Source organism: Melospiza georgiana, chromosome 3 (genome assembly GCF_028018845.1).
Source record: "Melospiza georgiana isolate bMelGeo1 chromosome 3, bMelGeo1.pri, whole genome shotgun sequence".
NCBI lineage: Eukaryota > Metazoa > Chordata > Aves > Passeriformes > Passerellidae > Melospiza > Melospiza georgiana.
Window position 1 is genome coordinate 38,826,945 of NC_080432.1, and position 23,316 is coordinate 38,850,260.

Consider the following 23,316-nt stretch of genomic DNA (forward strand, 5'->3'; position numbering starts at 1 on the left):
CATAATACTTTTTAACAAATGAGGTTATTGTTTAACAAGACAACCAGGAACTTAGAACTTACTTTCTTGCATTAAGTCAATCACAGACAGTAAAAAATCTGCAACATCTTCAGCCCATGTGGAGGCTAACATTTAAAATTCACATTACAGAGAGAAATATTTTTAATGTTCTGACTTTGGTTCACTTCTGAAGCTAACTTCTGCAGCTTCTGGAGCCAGCTAACAAATGATCACTCCCAAGTGCAAATACCTTGCAGTTTGTTTCTACAATGTACTGTGTATCTGTTTTTTGCCTTTCTCCACATATTTTCAGGAATGTGTGCAGATTTATTACTGCTTGTATGTACCTTCCATCAACAACAACAGTAAGAAGGAAGAACTCTCTTCCTGAATCTGTGCTTACACATACAATAGTTTTCTGTGTCATTGCCTGGAAGATTTATGGCTTTGCCCCCTGCTTTCTATTTACAAAATGAAGCTGTATTTTGTATTTTTGTATTTCGTTCTATGCATCCCAGTTGTTCTACCTTGTAATGCTATTCTCTTCAGGAATGGAATACAGATTCTAGCCACCTCTACATCACAGCTAGGGGCAGTTTAGAGAAAATCCTGAATATCCCTATTCCTTCTTCTGTATCAGTATCGAGAGCTCCATCACTGCAGGGCATTTTTATTACTTAGAGGGCAGTGAAAAAGTCAATCCAGCAGACAAACTGCAAGAAACCCTCGTGGGGCGAGCAGGCTTTGCTCTCCCTCTTGCGGTCCGAGCCCGTCATTCCCGCAGCCTCCCCAGCTCTGTCTCTCTGGATTCAAAGGCTTGGGAGTATCCCGAGAGAGCGAGCGTGTCGCTATTCGAGGAAACGATACGGACAAAGTTTTCATTGAACGCCAACGCGAAATCATTTTGTATAGCTCTCGTTAGGAACCAGATGATGACTTTTATTCTTTTGGCTAAATCTTGTAACCCAAAGAAAGGGTTTTTTCACCTCATGTGTTTTTAATGCAACCAACACTCTAGGCAGGAGGTATCGGGTGGAACACAATGCACTCCTTGCTAAAAACCAAGCGTGTTTTTAACACTCTTTACAACGACCAATGTTTAAAAAATACACGAAGCACTTAGGAAAGTACCAGCAAATGAAACTGTTTCAGTGAAGTTGTTTGGATACTCTAAGGTCAAGCGGGTGGAAAATTGGAGCCTGTACTGAACTGAATAGGAAAAAATGAAATTGTGTGTATAACCAGATGGGGAATATTTGAGCTTCTAAGACCTGGGTTTGGTTTTGGTTTTTTTTCCAAGAGAAAAAAACTGCACTTTAAATGACTCACAGATGTGAACAAGCAGTTTACTCTGCACACCTACATTATAAATAACCCTCAGAGGAATGGTGCAGTGTGGTTTGTTTATGCACCAGAAGAGTCTGTGAAAAATTTTGCCTCCATAAATCATAATCCAAACAAAATAGAATCCTTAAATCTGAGTCCAAACGAATGTGTATAAGGAAGATTCCTCTACGTGCCAGGCTAACACACTAATTACTTCTTCCAGATACTTTGTAATACTTCAGTCAGTCTTCTAGAAGAGCCAGAGACGGCTGGTTGCCCGAGATGTACTCTCAGCTCTTCTCAGCCGGAGGGGACCAAGGGCCTGCTGCCAGCACGACTCAGCAGCACATGCACCTGCTGCTTTATCCCGGCTGGAACTCAAATACAAGCGGGTTGTTACCTATGGGATAGGGCAGCTCAGCGACACCCATTTAGACCATAATATCCCCAGCATTGCCCCGGAGACCGCACGGTTACAACCCTCCGGTATGTACTTGACAAATGACCTTTCACAAGACGTGTAACTTCAATTACAGAGAGCTCCAATGCTGGAGCCGAGGAACTGCAGAGCAAGCGGAATGCTTCTTCCTAACATCGTCTCCGAAACGAAGAGGAAAAATTCCTAGTTCACAAAGGAACTTTAAAAACGGCGATAGGAAATGGGCAGGCCGTCTCTCCGCCAGCCTTGCCCTCGAAGCCCTCCAGCCGGGTTCCATCGTCGGGGCCGGAGCACGCCGGGGTCGGCGGCGGCTCTGGGAGCGCATCCCGCGGGCAGCGCCAGCCCGGGACGGGCCCCGGCTGCGGGCCGCTGCTCCCGCCGGCTGCCGGGGCCGCAGGGCCGCGCAAGCCCCGCCCGGGCCCCGCCGGGGGCGGCCCCGCTGCTCAGTGGCCGCCCGGGCCGTCGCTCAGGCGGCCGCGCCGCTCGCCCGGGGATGGTGGGGCGGGCGCCGAGGGGCGCGGGCAGCGCCCACAGCCCGGACGGCGCCCGGCGCGGCGAGCCACGGCCGGCCAGGTCTGAGCTCCCTTTCCTTGCCCCCTTCCCTCCCTTCGCGAGCGGGCAGCGCCCGGGCCGGCCCGGCCCTTCCCGGCGGGGTCGGTGCCGGCGGCGGGGCGCGGTGGGACAGCCGGCGCGGTGCTCCCGGTGACACCGGCGGGCGGCGGGTGGCGGAGGGTGATGCTGGGTCACATCACCGCGGGGTGTCGGGTCACGGTAGGACTCCGCGCTGTCCCCAGGCGGTGTCCCCGCGGGGGACTGGCGTGCCTGAGGTCCCGTAAGGTCCCGTTAGGTCCAGGCTCCTCTCGTCCCGTTGGCGGTGCCGCTGCCGCATCCCTGCCGTCCTCCCGAATATAGAAGAGCGAGGAGAACACAACTCCCAAACAAACACGCAAAACTACGATATTTTTGAGATACCTACATGGCTAGCTTTCAGAATTTCAAGAAATTAAATTAGGACGTAGTGTGGTGTCACACTGCGAATTAAAAGTTGCTGTCATCAGGAAGAGGACATTAAATGACCTTGCGTGCTTTAATCTTGTTTGCTGCACGCATTTGACACTGGGCAGCCGAGCAGGCAGCAATGAGCTGGGAGGGACAGCCTGGCCCTGAAATCGGGGTTTGTGGGGGTCTGCGCCCGGGGCTGGAGCGGGCAAGCACTGACGGACTGCATCACTTGATGGGAACAACCTCATCAATACCTAGGAAGCAGCAGAAAAAGCATTCCTACATTAGATTTTGAAGGAAATTTTAAATAGCGCAGGCAACAGTTTGTTTGAGCAGAGAATTATGCAAAATGAGTCAAATGGAAAATAAAGTTAGCAGTGTTTGGAGGTGAGTAAGGGCCTTGGCCAGCAACAAACCTGAGAATGACTTCCTTGATTCCTACACAGGTCCACTTTGTGTCTCATCATTTCCCTTCTCCAGTCCAATCTTTATGGCACCAAAAATATTTATAAGTGCTGAGTTTGGGTGAAAAGATGGAAGAAATGGACTTGAAATTCAAGAGGTATGGTCCAAATACATTTAGGCCAGTAAATATTTCAGGATGGTGAAGGGAATCCACTATGTACTGCATAAACCCACGCCTGTTGAAACAGAAGAACTTTCCAAACTTTCTCCAGCAGAGAAAGGACATCCAGAATATATGGACAGAATATGAAGCGTTTGGTTAAACACTGCATTTTGTTAAAAACAGAGGAAAACACTGACAATGTGATAAAGAATATGTAATTTTTTTTAACATGCTTCAAAAAGGTAGAACATTGTTCCTTCCCCCTGAAATGTATTTTGATAATTTCCAAGCAGACAGCAAAGAAAAGGAAATTATATCAAGCCCTTTGGGGAGAATGTGACATTCTGACTTCTTGAAGCCTAGAAAGAGGTTTATAAACTTAAAAAATGAAAAAGACAAATTTAATCTTTCCAGACTTGTCAAACTTGTCTCAATTAATTTTTGATGACATAATTAGAACTTAAGGCTTTAATGTGTGCTTTTTTAGCTTACTTCTCAAAAGATTTAACATTTAAAGGCTCAGGGGAAGCGGAGGGCTTTGCGGTGGGAACGGGAGCAGGAAGAAGGGGCGGGCTCCGTGTAGGTTTGAGTGCTGATTCAGAGTACTCTATTAAGCCAAGAGAAGATGAACTCATTTTTATCCTCCCTTGGGGAGTCAGACAAGAAACAGGAAGTCATTGAGATTCTAAGTAAGATCATTCACTCTCCAAGTGTAAACAGTGCGTTATGTGCCTGTAAATATTTCCAGAACCCATTGGCTTGTTGGAAAATACAAAGTAAATTATTACAATTTCTAGAAAATTTCTACAATTTCTACAAAAATCCTGCAATAAAAAGAGTTATTTTCAATCTTTTTATCCATAATGTTTTGCAGTGGAATATTAATGAGTTTGGACATTGGGAAACTACTTGGCTGGACACACTGTTCACTGCCAGAAATCCATCTACTCAAATGTTTTGTCTGTTGAAAGACAAACATTTTTAACTCCACCCTGTAATATTGCACCCTATCAAAAAGCAAAATTTCTTTCATTACTTGACCCGTTTGTGTTTTCACGGCCACAAACACTGAAAAATCCCACTGTTAACCAGATGTTGGCCTCATCCATTTCTGTTTTACGTAGCTGCAATTAGTTAAAAAGGAAAAACTTAAAATATCCTAAATAGTCTAATAACATGTTGCCACTCCTCATTACTTAGGAGACCAGAATTCAGATAAATCTGCAGCTGAAAATACTTCTCCCCTCTAAAATAGGAGGAGCTGCTGCTTGGCAGTGCCACCTTCCTCCCTTGAACAGGGGGATTCTGGACAAGCAGAGAGGATCGTGGATTAGGGACAGGACAACAGTGAGCAGCTTGCTTCCCTGACAGTCCAGGGAATTTTCTGCTAAGCTTAAAAGGAGAATGGCAAAAAACACCAGAGGTGTCTTGCTCACTAAGGAGGACTGCAGTTGAAATGCTTGTGTTTAGAATGTGGGTGTTGTAGGATCAGCTTAGGAAACTATTTTAATAAGGTACTTACATCCTAGTGATTCCTTGGGGATTCCTGAGTGGGAGATTCCTGAAAAAGGATAGTTGTAACCTCTGGCTTAGCAGTTTGAATCCCAACCTGCAGGACCAAAGGAAGAAAAAGCAAAAAATAGAGCAGCTAATTCAGACAAGTAATTGTGGCAAAATGTTACAAACCACAGGTTTTCTTTCCTAGTTTTCCTTCTAAATTAAGCTATGGAATGAAAGAAACAAGGAGTCTAGGGTATGAGAAAGGAAAGAAAGTTTTGAGCCGGGTTTTTCACCTGTTTTAGTTAAAATGAATTTGAGAGTCACATGAGACATGGGAAGTTAGAAGAGAAATAGAAATGACTGTAGCAAAGAAAAGTGAAGGACTTTGATCTGTCTTGTGGTGCTTTTCCTTTTTTCTTCCTGTTGTCAAAAATAACGGAGAAGATCAATTCATGGGTGTTTGGTCTCCAGCTGAGGAGTTTCATGTGGGGCTGCCTCTTCCCATGCAGGGAGGAAGGGAAGTGCTTGAAGCTGGGCTTCTGCAGGCCTGGGATAGTCATGGGAGGGGGCCTCTCTGTGGAGTCACTCACTCATCCATGCTAACTGTGTCAGGATTTGCAGTGTGGAGATCTGTATTAGCGTTAATCTTCCTCCATCAGCCTCCTTCATCTCACTGAAAACAGTGGCTACTTGCCTTTCCTCACCCATGTCCCACTGTTGAGGTGACAAAATGAATGCAGTATAACATCATGACTTGTAGTTTTTTCTTTGTTGTGATCTTCCAGTGGCCTTCCACTGAATGGGCTTTTTTTACATGTTTATTATTTTTGAGATAAATTGGATACTTAGGAGCTATTCAGGCTTTATTTTCAAAGCCAAACCTAAGTGTCCAGAACCCTGCAAAGGCCAGGCCTTTACTTAGCAAGGGAATTTCGGACTGAATGGTTACATTCAGCCATCCACTTACTTTATTAATCTGTCTACAAATACTTGGAATACAACAGAGCCCAGTCCTTCTGCTTACACACAGATGATTTTCTTGGCTTCTCAGACTCAAACCATGATGAGCCAGCTCTCATCCTGAATAATTTTTCCAGAAATGCTTGTCCAGAAGGGCACTGAGGCTAATTTCCAGAAGGCATGAGCAGTTAAATGTGGATAAAAGCACAGAGTTGAGACTGAAACATGTCTCAACAAGGATGTCCTGAGATCTGAAACAGCTAATGCAAAAAGTTTGTTTTTCATGTGGGAGGTCCATTAGAGACCATTTGCTCACCCACCTTCACATTTGGAATCAGAAACTTCCATCTTGTTAAGGATATTGACTTTTAAAGGAAATTTGATTAAGAAAAATTTTAAAGGACTTTTAATAGAGTGGTCTGCCAAACATTTAACTTGCAAAAAAACAAATATGCTGCTAACTCACAGGCAGTTACATCCATATAAAACATTTGCTAAGCAAAAGCTCAGTTCCCTGCAAGACTCTCCTGAGTAAGAAAGGATAAATGCAGTAACTGAAGATTAAAATGTGAGATGTGTCTCTGCTTATCAAGGAAAAATAATTGCAGCCATAGCATAATTGAAGAAATTAAAATACAATAAACCTAAATATTATCAACATAGATTTCAGAACTTGATAGTTATGATAAGGGCCTCAGAAAACTAACATACTTTTACCATGTTTTATGAGACTGTACTTGTGTAAAATTTGGGGGCATTCTTGAGATTTATATAAAATAGGTTAGTATGCATCTTAAAATAAAGTCAGACATTAAATACAGACTGAATTTGACATGGGGATTTTTTCCCTTTCTTTTTCCAGCATAAATATGGCTGAACTTTCAGAGCCAGAAGGTACTGTAAACTGGAAGGAAAGATGTTTAACTTTGGAGTCACAGTTAATGAAATTTCGTCTCCAGGCAAGCAAGATCAGAGAACTGTTAGCAGAAAAGGTAGGTCTCATGGGATGAATTTTAATGATGTATAAATGATTTTATTTTATTATGGGGGTCGATCACAAGTCATGGTTTGGGATTACAAGTACTGAGATTTTTTCAGAAGGGGAAAAATAGCTTTTTACAACAAAATATATGGAAACTATGTATGTTTTAATGCTGTGAAAGAATTTTACACATCAGAATTGCCAGCAAGAAATGTTCATTTTCAAGTAAGAGCACACTGGCAACTCTCCTGCAGAAAAAAATATGTATCCAGTAATCACTTCTACAACACTGAATAAGATTTAACACATTTATTAAGTATTTGAGATGTGATTTAAGACACAGAAATGATCACAGAGAAAATCCAGAAGTATTAAGTTCTCCAGTATTCTTTAATGTATCATATAATTTACCAGACTTCATTTTCTTATAAGAAGACATCTCCAACATGGCTCATCATCTGAGTCTCTGGTTCCAGAAAGTTGAAAAGTATTGTATCATTTAATTTGAAAAATATTGTTTAAATATTTACTTTATTTTTCAGTGGAGAAACATTTCACTTGGCATATTCAAATATGTGTATCCCAACAGTCAGTTTTCATTGAGCCCATATCTGAAATATAAAACCCCCACCATTTTATTTACCTGATATTATTTTGACAGAACAAGGCAATTAAAAGAGTACAAGAGACAAAAGATCTTAGAGATTTATTGTAACTATGTCATCATTAAGACTCACTTCAGTGAATTTCTAATTAAAATGTTTTATTTTAGAAACTCTTTTATAACCTAAATTTTCTATCAATTGCTCCCCCTAAAGAAAAATAAAATTCAGATAACCTGATAGTATGTAAGCGAAAATGCTTTTATTTTTCACATGTGAGTTAATTGTTCTTCTTTGTGCATTTATGCATTGCCCCTTTGAAGCCATAAATACATTTAATCTTCACATTTAGTCCTCTGTGAATCATTCCCACTTTGCTATGTTTTGGTGGGCAAGAGCTAAATAGTATTAAAGCAGGAAGAAACAGATATTTTTGTATTTACCAAGAACTCTGGATGATGTACAAAGTTCCAGATGTGTTCCAGTCCTTTCCTAATAACGCTTAACGTTGTTTTTCTTGACAGCTAAATTAAAATTAACAATTGAGAATGTTTCCATGGAGATACCAATCCTAATTCCAGGATCTTACTCAAAGTCCTTTAGATCCCTATGTGTCATCTGTTATTTTATTGATTGTCCACTAAATCTTGCTTGTCAGAAGGCTTCCCTTATTCTGAATAACAAAATACCAGCAAAAACTTTGCCACTTCCCTGCTCAGTGTCCGTTACCAAACGTCTCCCTTGAACAGCAGTGAGCCCTCAAGAGATCTCAGCAGATCTCCTCTGACAGCTGCTGGTCACTGCAGCAAGTAACCAATAATGTCCTGTTTTTATGCAGCCCTTTTTGTAATTCATGAGGGACATTCTCTCCTAACCAATGGGTTTTTATTTCCTCGAAACACTTGGCAAAATTCAAATAGTTATAATAACCACACCCTCCCTATCTTCAGCTTTGGTGATCCCCTCAAACTTCATTAGCTTTGTAAGCCAACACCTCTCTTTTTAAGGGCCACTTTAACTTTTTCTTTACCTATAATACTTATCCTCAATGCACCCTAATTTTGCTGTTACATTTTCTACTAATTTACTTACTGCAGACATCAGACTTACAGATCAAGAGTTGGTTCAACTATGTCATCCACTTCTTAATGAATAAAATTTGGCGATTTATTACTATTCATTTAATCTATTCATGGCCTTATTTTTTCTATGAAGGCACTCAACTTCAATTTGAGATGGAAAAAAAATGGAATAAAGAAATATAGTATTTTCTGCATTAGACATATTTTCATTAAGTAGGCATGAAAATTTACAGCAGTATAAAACAAGTTCTAATAAAAAACTTTTTTCATAATACCAAATTCCACTGAAGTTGTATACTTACAGTTAGTACTCCAAATAGTTCTGCTTTGGCATAACTAAAAATATTGCTGTTAGAAAACAGTGTGGTTGAAAGCTCTTAATTTTCTCCTAATCCTGCAACTTTTCTGTATAGCAAATTCTTATTGAAGAGGTATTGAAGAATATTAGGTTTGGGAAGAATAACAAACCATGCAAAAGCCATCCTTTGAAATTTCATTTAAGAATTAAATAAAAAAAGTTGAAAAAGGAAAACTATCTGTGCCTTTCATTTCTTTCAAAGCTCAGAGATGAGCAAGTTATTATCATCAGTCTTGGGAGAGAATATCCATCCAAGAGTACAAGCCTGGCTGCTGTAACACTCAGCAGATCATGGGATGCTCACACAGTCAGAGCTGTTAGATCAGGACTATCTGTTCTGTCTCTTTACCCCATCTGGATCACTGCATTTTGGGATGGAAAGTGACCAAACACCAGACATGACTTTCCTGGCAACCTCCTAGCAGCCATTACTACCAAGTTTTATGCAGCTGCTGCTGATTGTAGTTTTGGCAACCAAAAAGTTAAGATTCATGAACAGTACTTCACAAAATTATATAAGTTTTAAGAAAGATTTTAGAAATTCGAATGCTTGCTATTTGACTTTTCACTTTGTTCATTTACAGTTTGCATTTACAGGCTCTTAACTGCTAGAAATACCCTCTTAAATTAATAGCAATGTATGCATAATCATATAATTTCAAATATCACCACAAAAAACCCAAACAAACAAAACAAGATTGATAAAACCACAACTCTTCAGGACTGTGCTCAAAATAAAGTATTTAAAGGCAAATTCGGCTCTCATCTGTGAGAAATAAGACTCTGAAATAGATAAAAACCTTCAGAACTTACATTACTGCCCTCTTGTTTTAGTTTGCCTTACCTGTCTCAGAAATTTTAGAAAAAGCAAAGTGATTACAGGAGTTACAGGAGAGAAACATTTTCTGTTGAAGACCACAGGTCCAACAAGTACTCAGCTGGGAAAATTCGACATAATACTCTCCAGAGCAGAGCATTAGCAGACTTCATGAAAAATGATCTTTCTCCTTACTGTGCCATTTTGACTTTTTAATATGAATCTTTCACTGGAATTAATAATAAACTAGAATTCAGTTGGGACAGGCATCAAAGTTTGGTCACAGCTAAATAAAATTTGATCATATTCATCTGCAAATTTAGACATTTGGCACAATTCAAAAGCAACCATTTTCAAAATGGGTAATAAAATATTTGCACGTATTTCTGAGCTGGTTTCATTTGCCAATAACTCAGTAGTTATTTTTTCACATGTTTTAATTTTTGAAATTATACTGCCAGCTCTCAGTATTGATTAAAGGAAAGATAAACTCCCGCTAGTTTGAAATTGAACTGCATGGGATTGTTACTCAAAAATATATTTGGGAAATAGGAAAGGGAGTAATGAAGACCCAATTGGCCAGTAGTTGACAGACATCCTGATACTAATGACAAAATAATAATGCAGTTGATATCAGGCTTTATTGGTACTTTCTGGATGTGTTACTCATTATAGAATGAAACACATTGGCAAATGTGTCAGAAATAATTCTCACCCTTACTTTGATTAGCACAGGCCTTTATTTGTGGTTTTGTTTACAATCATCTCTACTCTATGAAATGTGTACTGAAACATTGAACAATAGCAGCAGACAGTGTTCCACTTCAAAGCAGCAACAAAATCACAGCACTGTGGTGTGACAGACATAAAACCCTGTGGGTATTATACTATGTAATTGTTGTAGAAAACAGAGTAAGAATGATACTGTGACAAAAACAGGGAGTCTGTACAGGAAGATAAGAGAAATGGATTGGTGGTAATTCTCCAGCCTTGCTTCTCTGCCTGTGTTTGAGAGGTATCTCTGCAAGACAGTATCAGGGAAAGGAGTTAACATCCTATCACCCCATGTGTATAATTTGCCAGAAACTGCCATTGGGTTCTTCCTCTTATACTTGTTGTATAATTTAGTCTCGAATCAGATTTAAATAAGGGATGTCTTGAATCTAGACATTTCCAATAGTTGTGAGCTGTGTGAGCCCATAAATGTATTCAGGCTGGATTAACTGAAATACTTTTCTTATACACGAGAAATCAAATACCTTTGCAAAGTTATTTTATTTAATAGCACCTCCGCAAATAAATGAAGAATTAACATGAGAAGTCTGGAGTATATTATTCTAACAGAAGTGTTGTGATTCAGAAAACAAACTATTGACTGTGTTCTGTAAATTTAGGAAGTAGTCATCCTTGAAACTCAGCTGAGGAGTTTGAGAAATTTGCATTGTAAATGTGTTGCAGCAGTACAGCTGCCAGAGCTTTAATTTTTTTTTTTTTGAACTTGAGGAGAAGAGAGAGAAGCAAGGGAAGATACAGCATTTTCAGAAAACTTAATCCATTCCCTGTTGTTTGTTTTTAATATTTTTTCATTTTGCCAAGTAAAGTCTATATTTATAAATCTAACATGCAAAGAAAGAAACCTTGTTGAAGTTTGAAGCAGAAGCTGCTGCTGTTAGTGGGAGAGGTCTTTACAGGAATTTAAGGAATGATGTTAGAAAGTATCCTAGTAAGCCAAATTTAGGATGGCTGTGAAACAGAGCTTTAAGCAGAAACCTGTATTTTAATGCAGCTTGAGTCTTACATATGTGGAGAGTTTACAAAAAACCCTTTGTTAAGTAAAAAATTACATGTTTCTACTGCAAGTTTAGCTTCCAGCTGGTATTTCAAGTCACAGGAAAAGTTGGTGACCTTCATTCTTTTCCCCGTAAGTGCATTTTTCACCTACAATACGCATGCAACATAAGGTATAAAGTTGATGTTCTTCCTACCAGTAAAAAATCATTTTAGTAGGGGAACTACATAGCTGTGTTAAATTCCCACTTGGGCAGCCTCCACTGAATTTCATCAGGCCCCATAAGGACTGAGTGTGGCACTAATCCAACTGCTGTGTTATGGGCTGTCCAGTAATTCTCAAGTTTCCTATGAATGTCTCCAAGTTTGTTTCCTGCAGTGTTGAGGGTCATTAAGTTATGCTTTAAGTGGTTTTCAACAAATATAATCAATTATGAGGGAGAATTCTTTTCATATGTTTGTTGTTTTAACCTTCCACTTGGATATTCTCTGTATACATGCTCAGCTAGCAATGAGTGTGTACATCACAAATGTGATATTATTTATGCTTTCTGAACAGATTATGAAAATTGAATGATAATCAATTTTTAGACTAAGTACTATTTTCAGTATATTCCAAAGCTTAAAGCATTTTGGACTTTGTCTTACAAACCAACAGCTAAATCCATGTCCCACTGTATTTTTTACTCCTTTCACAGTCCTATTTATGGCATGTCATTTGACATTTGAAAATTAAGCAGATGCAGTCTGTTTTGTTATCTCTGGCATGGCAATTTCATGTTTAATGTTTTTGGAGGAAAAGTCAGTAACTCATTGGACTTACGCAGTGATTGCCAATATAAAAATCATAAAAAAGCACAATGTGTATTTCCATTTGCAATCAAAGGATTATGAAGAGTAAAGGGGAGCAGAATACAATTGAACAAAAATTACTCAGATGAAGGTTATTTTTCAGTATTTAGTTGTCTTTAAAAATTCTTCTCATCATGAGGAATAATACAGTTGCAGTTAGGAAGGTACAAATAGGAGAAAGCAGGGAGAGTTAAGGAGAATAAAAGTTTATATGAATAGAGTAGTAGGTTTGTTTACACTTTTTTAATACCTACCTTATAGTTTCATTATTATTCCTTGTCTGTTATTAAGTTTATGCTATGCCTTTTTAAAATGGTGGAGCTTTTTCTTGTTTTGTAGTTTTTGTACATCTTAAGATGACATTCTTTCTAAGGAGGTTGCAAATGCAAAAAAAAAGAGAACTCAGGAAGCAATAAATTAGTTGTTCTTGTAGAGGCATGGCTGGGTAATGGCATGAAGAGCACAGCCTTGGCTGTGAGGCCAGATGATTAATATCTCCTGTCTGGCAGTATTCACTTCTGTCCCAGCCCACCTAACATGGGGAAGTCGATGGAAGTTGTGGAAACTGCAATAGTGGGTCTTTAGCCAATCTAATACTTGTTTAGCATTTCACTTATAGGATCTACAAAATTTTGTTCCTCATTTTTGATGGTGAGAACTCTTTTTGCTCATTCAATTTTCATTTCCCTGGGAGTGTACCTTCTTGCTTTAAATACCTGTTATCTTGCCTTTTAAGTGCAACATGCTGCCATATATATATTTCTGGAATCTCTTGCTCCTTTACCATGGGTTTCCAAAGTGTCCTATACACTTCAATGGCATGAATAAACTCAGTTTCAGTCAAGTTTTCATTTTTTGGAAATGTTGGCTGTGAGTGGTACCTTTGTTTCCCAAGCCATCACCTCTCAGGCAGTGGCACATCCTGGTTCAGGAGGATGCTCGTGTTTCAGCTCTAATCAGAAGCCACAGTTCAGGGAGGCACAGGTAGCAGGATTTGCTCAATTGCAGTACAGTCATCAGTACAAAACAAAGCAGATGAACATATTTTTGAAATATGTTTGTCTTTTTCATGTGAAGCACTAAAATTTTCCTTGCCTGCTGAAGGGCTTTGGTACCTTCTTCCCTCTCGCTGAATAATATCTTCACTCCTTTGAAGATTTTGAGTGCTCTGATAATGTCTGTGCTAAGAGTGGCCATCTACCTAATTTGTCTCTGCAATTTAACTATCAGGATAAGATCTGAGTTGGGAAAGATGACTACCAGAAAGAGGGAATTTCCTAGTGTTTTACCAGGCTTAGGAAAGTTCTGTGACTGACACTGGGAAAAGCACAGTTACTGAGCCAGCATTACATGCTGCTCAATCGTCCCTCACTACACTGCCTCCTCAAATCCCACTGCTGAATTTAACTTTTTAAATCTGTATGTTTGCTGGCAGCTGTCCTAGACTATGAATTCTGGAAAAGTTCCCTCTCTGGGCTTTTCTGTTTTATATTTTTAAGTTATATAATTTCCCAAAGAAATAATGAATTTTACTACAATGAACTCAACTGAGATGTGAAAGATTTTTTTTTCATATGTACTTTTCACTCAATTAATGACCACCAGAAAACCTTTTGTGCTAAATAATTCTTAAAGTCATGTGTAAGTATTGAAAAGAACTTGAAAGAAGTAAAATAACTCAGTAGTCTAATCAAGGAGAGCAATAGAAATTTTGAGCCTGTGTTTCTTTCATTTTGGAAACTGAGTAAATAGAGACATAATTTTTGGAGGTTTCATTTTGTTCTAAGGAAAGGCTTTTGTGCTAAGCACAGTTCAAAGGAATAAGCTGAATTGATAAAAAGGAGAAGAAAGAGAGGCTTGCAATTAAGAAGTGACTTTTGCCTACCTAGGAGAACAGTGCCAGAAATTCTGCAGTTAGAAGTGAACAGGATTGCAGTTCTGCACATGCAGATTGTAGAACTGCTGGTCATCTGCAGAAGTGGTTGTGTCTGTTTGTGGTGTGTGCACATGTGTCTGCACAAATAGATGCAACTTTGACATCAAAGAATCAAATTGTTTTTACACTTTCTACATTTGCGTGACAAAATAAAAAGGAATTGGTTAGATGGCAAATTTGCAGATGAAAGTTTGAGCGTGCTTTGTTCATGAGAAGAATTGTAGCCTTTTACCTGTTAATTGGTATTAAAAATGAAGAAGATAGGAGAAGAAAAAGCATGGGTGAGTGCTGAAAAGCAGCAGCTTGCAAACTGCCAGGTTGTGAGCCTAAGCTGTGTTGTAGTAATCACAACCTAGATGAGCATTCAGGTGAGATCTGAAGGAAATACAAGGCTGTAGTTTTCTGAATTTAATCCGCATGACTAATTCTTTATATGATTTTTTTTCATGTAGGAAACAATAACAAACCATAAAATTTCATATGCAATACATGCTTGGTCTGTAAGTAGCATAAGGAACATTTAAGTCCCATTGAGACTTACCCTTTAGTCTTAACCCTTTTGGGGAGATCTGTGACAAAAAGATTAGGTTCAGAAAGCAGTTCGTCATTTTGAGGACTAAAAAACTGAGTAATACTTTTATAGGTTTCATATTGTTCTAGGGAAAAGCCATTGTGCCAAAATACCAATTTTTCACTGAAGGCATATTTAATTTTATAAATGCAGGTGAGTCTGAAGTGTCATTTCCTAGGTTATATAATAAAATGGATTTCTGCTAATAATTTAAATGTAATGCGTGCAAATTAAAGATAAATCTGTCTAATTATTGTGTTCCCTTAGGGATAAAAAAAGCAGTCAATAAAGAACAAAGTATTTCTTCCCCAAGGAAGAAATGTGCTCATTCCTTCTTTGCAAATTTATCTTCTTGTTTATTTTTCTTGTGAAGTGTTAGTATATGTATTTTAAATCTCTTTTCTTTAGTTGTTTTCTCTATATGGCTTAATTAGGTCATATTTAAAGTTTGTTGTAGCTTATAAAGATCTACCACTGCCCTTATAGAGAATGCATAATACATCCAAGAGAAATGTCAAGGCAGAAGGAATAATGTTGGAAAATATGGATGGAACATACCTAGTCAGGTTTTTAATACACGAGTAACAGAACTAGGAGGAATGTTACTGTATTTTCCTGAGCTGAACCACTAGAAAAGAGAGCTTTTTGGAAAAGGAGTCATGCTTCTAGAGCAGTTTTACCATTACTTTTAACTAAAAAATATGTGCAAGGCTTTATATGATTGGGCACAGCATATTGTAAAACATGCAAACTGGTTGTCATCAAAGCCATTCAGAAACAGATTACTTGCTTTTAAGAAGTACTAACTTTTCTTCTGGAAATGCAGAGATTTGTTGAAATATTTGGTCTAAACATAAGAATATAGAATAAAAAGAGGAAATCTTGGTTAGAGGTAGTAGCTGGCAGGCATAATCTTCAAACCATTTATAAATTTACCAAGCATCAAACACACACAAAAAAACTCTCCAGATCTTTTGTCTTCGTAGCTTCTATTAGAAGGCACTTCTGAAATCTTTTTTACTCAATGTGAAAAGTGTGTTCTAGTTGCCAGGCTCTGTGCATATCTACTGGCACCTCTGAAAGACAGTTGGAGGTAGGTTGATTCCTCAATTCCTTCTCCTATTTATTTATAGAAGCAACAATATACCCATGTCTCTGGTTTTGGTAAGTCCTATGTGATCTGAGAACTGGTAGTTCACTGTATCTAAAAATGGGCAGATTTACTGCTTTTGTTTTTGCTTTTTTTTTTGCCTTTTTTTTTTTTTTTTTTTTTTTTTTTTTTTTTTTTTTTTATACTGGGGAACATTATTTTTCAGCCACAGATAGTTTGGGCTTTTTTTTCAGATGATGAAGATTTGAAAGGTTGAAGTGCAAGGAAAACAACAGACTCTAAACATATCATTTGAAAATCACTAGAAGTTCTGCATTTCATCAACAGACAAACTGTTCATAAACATTAGGTTTTAACTTATTTTTCCTTTTTTAAAACTTAGGCTTATTATCAACATGTTTGGAAGGGCATACAGAGGAGTGATGCTTTCTTTTTGTTCATAATTGGTTGTATTTTTTCCTATATGTATTTCAAAAAATCTATGTGATACAACTGTATTGTTTATAATATTAAAAACTAGGAGACATTATATCATACACTGATTATAATGTGAATTTCAAACATGAATGGGATAAATTATGTTGAATATTGACTTGGGTAAAAAATAGGAATTTGATCCTATACATCACAAACATTTTTCAGATTTCAAAAAGAAACTAATTACAACAGTTTTCATTTTTAAAACAAAATGTTCCCTTTAAAATTGTTAAAAAGCTATTTCACGTAACAAGAAAGTTATAATTTTAATGCTGTAATTTCTCTCTAATACACACTTCAGGAATAATGATCACTACACATATGTACAGAAATGAAAGTATATATACACATATATGCATACAAAAGGCATATTTTTGAAATTTGTGAGTGATGACTTCTGAGTTTATACCCTTTGCTGATTTAATGTAATATGTGCTTTACTCAAATGAAAATTTCTTTACTTGCACAAAAAACATTTCTGAACACAGCCAAGAAACTTCCAGGTGACCCTTGAAAAGGAATCACTTTATGATTTGCCTTTGTATTGTACAAAATTCCCAGTGACTGTGTGTTGTACTTCAATGTCCAGACCTCCAAGGCAGTACACCTCTGGTTTTATTGCTGCCATGTTTCTTCAAAGCATTCACTATTTATTCACATGTGGCATTTCTCTGTTCATTGTTTGAACAGAAATAGCTCAATTTGATGAGTGTCAGATGTAGACTAGTTATTTCCTTACTAAGTTTAAAACCAAATCTGTTTCTAACAATAGAAACTATTTTCTGTAATTCATTAATTGATGCAGCATGCACTAATCTGTTTTCTGGAAATTGTAAGAGGATTTTTCACATTAAGATGGAAGGAGAAAGTGCAGATTAAAGTAGCATCTGTTCTTCTGTACCTGTGTTCTTTAGTCAACATGCATCTATATTTTGTATATTTAAGACTGTAAAATAAAAACCAGCATAGATTATGACAGGACATCTCTGAATTCTTACTGAATTTGCACCAATGCAATGTGGGTGACAAGAACAATTCCTTACAAGAGGTGTGTTGAACTGGGGCATTATTTCAAGTTACCTTATTTAGGACATGATAGAAAATTAAGCTTAAACATATATCACATGCCAAATATTATCAATAATATGATGGCCCTCTGTGTTTCTCCTGGGAAGTCAACTTTATATCAGCTAATCCTATACAGACTGTAGTTCATTTGAGCAATGTCTCACCTAACAGCTGATACAAAACATGATCCAGTGATGGCTGGCAATTTGCTAAGGTGTATACAGAAAGAAGTTGGTGGGGCAGAGGTCTGGTTCAACAGATCTTTCTTTTTTTCAAATGGAATTCTTTACAAAGTCAGAGTTGATTGTCAGTATTCAGGATCCTGCCACAGCTGAGTTCTGTGTCTGACATTTGCCTCTGATTGTGGATATGGCTGCTGTTACCTGCCACATCCATCCTCGGGTTAAGGAATTTTTTTTTAATTTTTATTTGAGGATCTTAAGCTATCAATGCATGGTCTGAAATGGCCTTCATAGTCTTTGGATACAGAGGATTTAGTGTAGCATTTTATTCTTGATGAGTTCAAAGCATGACTTAAACCATTAGCCATTCAACCAGCCTCACATTTCCCCCTTCTCTCAGTAATGCTGTGATCACTGTTGAGAAACTTGTCATTCACTTAAGAAGAAGGTTTAAGGTTTTGTTTTTGAAGAAAAATTCTTCCCTTAGAAATGGTTCCAATCTTTTGCCCAGCATGTTTGTTTGATAGCCTTCAGAGTATGCTATGGTAGTCATTTCTTCTGTTGAACTTCACAGGCTTATAAACAAGCAAACCAGTCAGAGTATAGATGTAAATTTAATTTTTTCAGGAAAAAACATCTGATGATTATTTATGCAAATGGAAACATATTTTTAAAGTTTCATTATTGTTACAGTAGACCCTGCAAAACAAACCTATATAAACTCTAACTAATGGGAAAATCAGGACTCACTCAGTAATTATTATGTAGCACCAAAATTATTGAAATGCTGGCAAATTTAATTTTAACAGATGTGCTCATGTGTGGTAACCATGATATTTGATTTGACCATGATATTTGATCATGTTTGGTAGCCATGATATTTGATTGGTGATTTGCACCAACCCAGTGTGGGTGACAAGAAATTCCTTACAAGAGGTGTGTTGAACTGGGGCATTCAGCATGTCAAACTGCTGAATAACATAGATTGCTTTTTTTTTAATATGAGTCTCCTAAAAAAAACTGAAGATCCTGTAGAATATTTGCAAATAAAATCTCACATTTATTTGTTGCCAGGAAGCTGATTGACATATCCATATTGTGAGACCACACAGGGATTCTCAGCACACCTTCTTGAAACCTTCATAGTTAACTATTGAAGAGGCAAAACCAGACTTTGTTCTTCCCTTTATAATGTTGGAATGATCTTTCACTTGGTGGTATTCTCTCAGCTTCTTTGGTTCCTGGCTTTATGTTCATCTTAGCAACAGCTTTATTCCAATCATATTCTTTGTCTCAGTAGTCTACATGAACATATTATTCTGTTCCTGGTTGTCACAGCTGGCCATTTGTCTCGTTGCAGGGAAGATTTGAGACTCTCAATATGAGTGTTCAGCTTTGTTTATTGAAGAGAGCATCAAACTTTTATACACAACAAGTAATAAGCTCATGAATATTCTGCAAGCCAAGTGACCTATTGGTCATGCTATACCATCAATTCTTCCTCATTCTTTCGGGCTTACATTCCCTTTTCTCACATCTCTCTGTCTGCTTGTTATCATAACACAGTTTGGCTCCAAGGTCACGGTGCTTTTGCAGGTGTAGGGACCCAGATTAGCCATGGTCCTGTACTTTTCCAATTCTTGGTTAACTATTTTTCCAACCCCTGGTCCTGTGCAACAGTGTGTGTTCCTGACAAGAAATGCACTGTGCAGGGTCAGTGAACAGCCGGGGAAGGAGCCTTCAGTGCACGTTCTCCAGGATTCTCCAGGACTCCAGTGGTTGTGTACAAGAGCAGCAGAACACTCAGAGATCATGAGATGCTGCTGGAGAGCCCAGCTGTTTGCAGCTTTAAGCCAAGTTGGAGCTGGTTGCACTGCAGTGGCAGCTGGGTGTACTTGGCAAGCAACATTTTCAGGTTTTAATTGCATTTACTAAACCTGTCACATTGCTGATACTGCCTTACAGATGAAATGACCTTAACTTATGGAACATCAATTGCCAGTTGCTGCCATGCATTTCCAAATTGCCTGTGAAAGTTGATGAACAACTTGCTGCTCATCAGTGAATTTCACAATATAAATATCTGAAGTTTTCTGTCATAATATTATAATTTCTGTCATAATGTTAATAGTTTTCTGTCATAATATTAAGACTCAGAACATTATAGAGTATTAGTTCATTATTAGTACCTGCACTTCCACTGTGTTTAGCACAGTGCCTTTACTACAGTGAAATGTTAGCTGACCATATATTCAGCTATAGTAACCAGAATAAATAAGCACAATTTCTGAATCCCAACTCACTAAAAAATAAATGTCTGAAAAATGATATTAAAGTGAGTCTTGCAAACCAAATTTCTGTTTGAATGTAAAACTAAAAAGACAGATGGAAAGTAACCTTAGAATGAAAACTTACCTTAAAATGAAACTCAAAGTTAAAATCTTAACATAAGGTCATTTAAATATGAAATTAAATATGTGACCAGAGAGGAACAAAGAAGGCTAATCTCCCTGTCCATCTGGCAAATGGATGACTAGGAAGATCATATCCTTAGAACTGTTCTTGCAAAACAACTCACTGGAGACCTGACCATAACCATGTGGATTGTGAAATGTTTGTTGCTCTTGTATCATTGGTGTGTTGTGGTATTATTATAATGTAGACTTTGGGGTTTTGTATTGTATGAGAAAGTACTGGAAGGTGAGTCATAGCTGCTTTTTTTTCTGTTAGTGTTCTGGTTTTTTCTGAAAACTCATTTTCTCTATTTTTAGTTACTGATTGATAGAAAATGATGATTCTGTCCTTGTATGGATATGGTGCTAAAGGTTTCATGTGACTAGCAGCATAAGTGGGAAGAGAAAAAAAGAGATGGAGAGTTAAAAAGAAACTGAAAGATGCCAGAAATTGAGTACAAACAAGATAGGATGAAACTGATTATTTTAAAACCATGCAGTAAATTGAAGAAAGAATAAATGGGTTCCATTTGCGTTATTTGAATCATATGGTTTTCTTAGACCAATTTTCAAGCTGAATACTGAGTATGGCAATATTAATTATTTGATGAACTGGGGTCTTATCTAGATATTTCCTGAGAACCACTAAGCCCTTAAGTCATTAATATCTTATGAATTCTCAAGTGTTACTTCAAACCAGGGCTTACTTATTAAATAGATCAGCAAAATCAGACTAAAGGGCTGTTAACAAAATGTAACAAAATGTAAACAAAGTATATCTTTCTGGCCTGTTCTGTATTGTTGGGAAAGCCTTAAAAATAAATGCTGTAAAATGCAGGGGTTTTCCAAGGCCCTGGGCAAAGACTGAGCCCATGATTCATCAGGCATGGCTGTAAAGTAAGAGATCAGGGTCTTCTCCTCTCAGAGGTGACCTGCCCTTCTCCACGGACACTGCTCTCTGTCTTCATCCACTGCTGTGCAGCACCTGAGGCCACCTGTCCCTTCTGCCACATCCTGCCTTCTTTCGTGCAACACTGGAGAAGTCTGGGACAGTCCTTGTAGTATATTTCTCCAAAACACTAAATTTGTCAACATCAGAAGGATTAGCAGCCACGTTCCCTCTACTCTTGCGTCTTTTGGAAGAACATGAGGAAAGTTTCAGGACTATTGTCAAAGGAATTTTTACTCTTGGTAGCAGGGGAGAAAAAGCAGTGTGTCATATGACAGCTAGAGAATTAATTATGAAAAAAGGTGTATATCTTTTTTTCTGTTGAAGAATATTTACAATGTTTTAATACAGTCACAATTCTGTTCCAGTCTGACACACACAGTTTATCCTTTTATTTTTATGTTCCTGCCCACCATGTGTCCTTTCCTTTTTCAAAACAGACCATGAAAATATGTTTTCCTGGTGAGAGGCAGAAGGCATGGCTATTTAACTGTATGTTTTTATACATCTACAGATGCAGCAGCTTGAGAAGCAAGTTATAGATGCTGATCATCAGGCAGAGAGAGCGTTTCAGCAGGTATAAATGGAATAAATATCTCCATTAGCTGTGTGCATGTGGTACTTTAATGAGGTGAAAGTCAAAAAATTGCTTGATTTTTAAGTACTTCTAAAAATGGAGAAGAAGACAGTTTCCTTTAAAGTCTATTGATTTGTCTTAACAGAGAGTTCTAACACCTTTCTTTGCTCACTATTCAGTTCATTTCAATAAAGTCAAAGCTAACATCACAAACCAAAAGTAGATACATGGAATGAGCTTCTTCATTAGTGCATCATGAACCTTGGATACATGATGCATGTGGAAACAAAGGGGAGAGGAAACAATGATCTGTTTTAGAAGATCTGTAGGAAAATAAAATCAGGCTACCCAATACACCTTTTAAATAGAACTGTTCTGTGTTGTTTGTTCCTCTTGTAGAAGTTACATCATTTAAAGAATGAGATCGTAGCTAAATATTGAACTGAAGTTGCCTTTTGATTCCAAATAGCAGACTTAAGCTAATGTAGACATTTTATGAACATATCTCTGGTATCCCTGAAACATTCCTCAAATCTTACTGTGAGACAGATAGAAACTGAAAATTATAAGACTAAAATGTTCATGTACTAATTTGGAGTTAGAAAACATTCCTGACTGCAAGCCAAGTATTTTTAAGCAATTTTTTAGAATGCTACCGATAATTTGCTGGGTTTTTTATAGTGTGCAATTGTTTATTTATTAAAACATTGTTTACAGCTCCCTGTAGATAAATTGCATTCTTCCCATACTGGTGTTTCTAAAAGCTTCTGTGTTACAAAACTAGAAGCCTCTCACAGATAGTAACAAAATCTGTGTAAGATCTTTCAGTGCTTTGCCAGTCCTGCTGGTATTAAATGAATAGGGAGATATAATGAACCTATTTCTTCTCAAATAGGCTTCAAAACTTTGCAGGGTTGTCTTGAATCTTAAGTGCAGAGGCAACTTTATTTTGTGATTAAATTACTAGCTTTGACTTGGAGTGTTATGTTCCTTAAACTTTTATATTTGACTTTCCAAATAGGTGCAGATCATGGAAGAGAAATTAAAAGCAGCAAATGTTCAAACAAGTGAATCAGAAACCAGGTTGTATAAGAGATGTCAAGATCTGGAGATCCTGATACAAGATAAAAATGATATAATACAAAAATTGGAGCAACAACTTGAAGAACAGGTTAGGAATAATGGTGTTAAAAAAGAGAAAAATCAATCCCCTTTTTAATTATATAAAAGTAAAATAAAAATTTAGATCAATGGATGACAGAAAAGTTTACCGTTATTTTTGTTGTTTGATTAAAGAGGTTCCCATTGGAAGTATATAATTTGAATAGTGCTTATTCCTTTTCAAATTAAGCTCTGGCTTCCATTGGAAGAACATGTGACCTTTAAGAGGAGAAAGATGATATTCCTCTTCACTGTCCCCCCTGAAGAGCTTTCATTCTTACTAGAGGAAGGAGGAATAGCAGCCTCTGTGAAGACTCTATTCCTCATTTTTAAAAAATCACTATGTATTACCCAGGAGCCTGAATTACTTTAAGCAATCTTGGGATTTGTGTCTGAAGATGCTACTCAGACAGATTGTATTACTCAGTGAAAAATATGCTTATGTCAATTTTTTCCAGAAGCAAATAAGACTGCAAGAAGCAAAAATCATAGAAGAAAAAGCAGCTAAAATAAAAGAATGGGTGACAGTCAAGCTTCATGAGGTATAACTCTTGC

General features: G+C 37.6%; 1 protein-coding gene across 1 annotated transcript in view; it reads left to right on the plus strand.

Annotated features, from left to right (window-relative positions):
* The first annotated feature begins 6,657 nt into the window (after positions 1-6,657).
* PLEKHH2 (pleckstrin homology, MyTH4 and FERM domain containing H2) overlaps positions 6,658-23,316 on the plus strand; it is a 49,080-nt gene continuing 32,421 nt past the window's right edge. The window contains exons 1-4 of the mRNA XM_058020818.1: positions 6,658-6,787; positions 21,538-21,600; positions 22,622-22,771; positions 23,220-23,303. Of these exons, the coding sequence (XP_057876801.1) occupies positions 6,665-6,787; positions 21,538-21,600; positions 22,622-22,771; positions 23,220-23,303 (420 nt within the window). The 5' untranslated portion in view covers positions 6,658-6,664. The remainder of the gene's footprint in view (positions 6,788-21,537; positions 21,601-22,621; positions 22,772-23,219; positions 23,304-23,316) is intronic.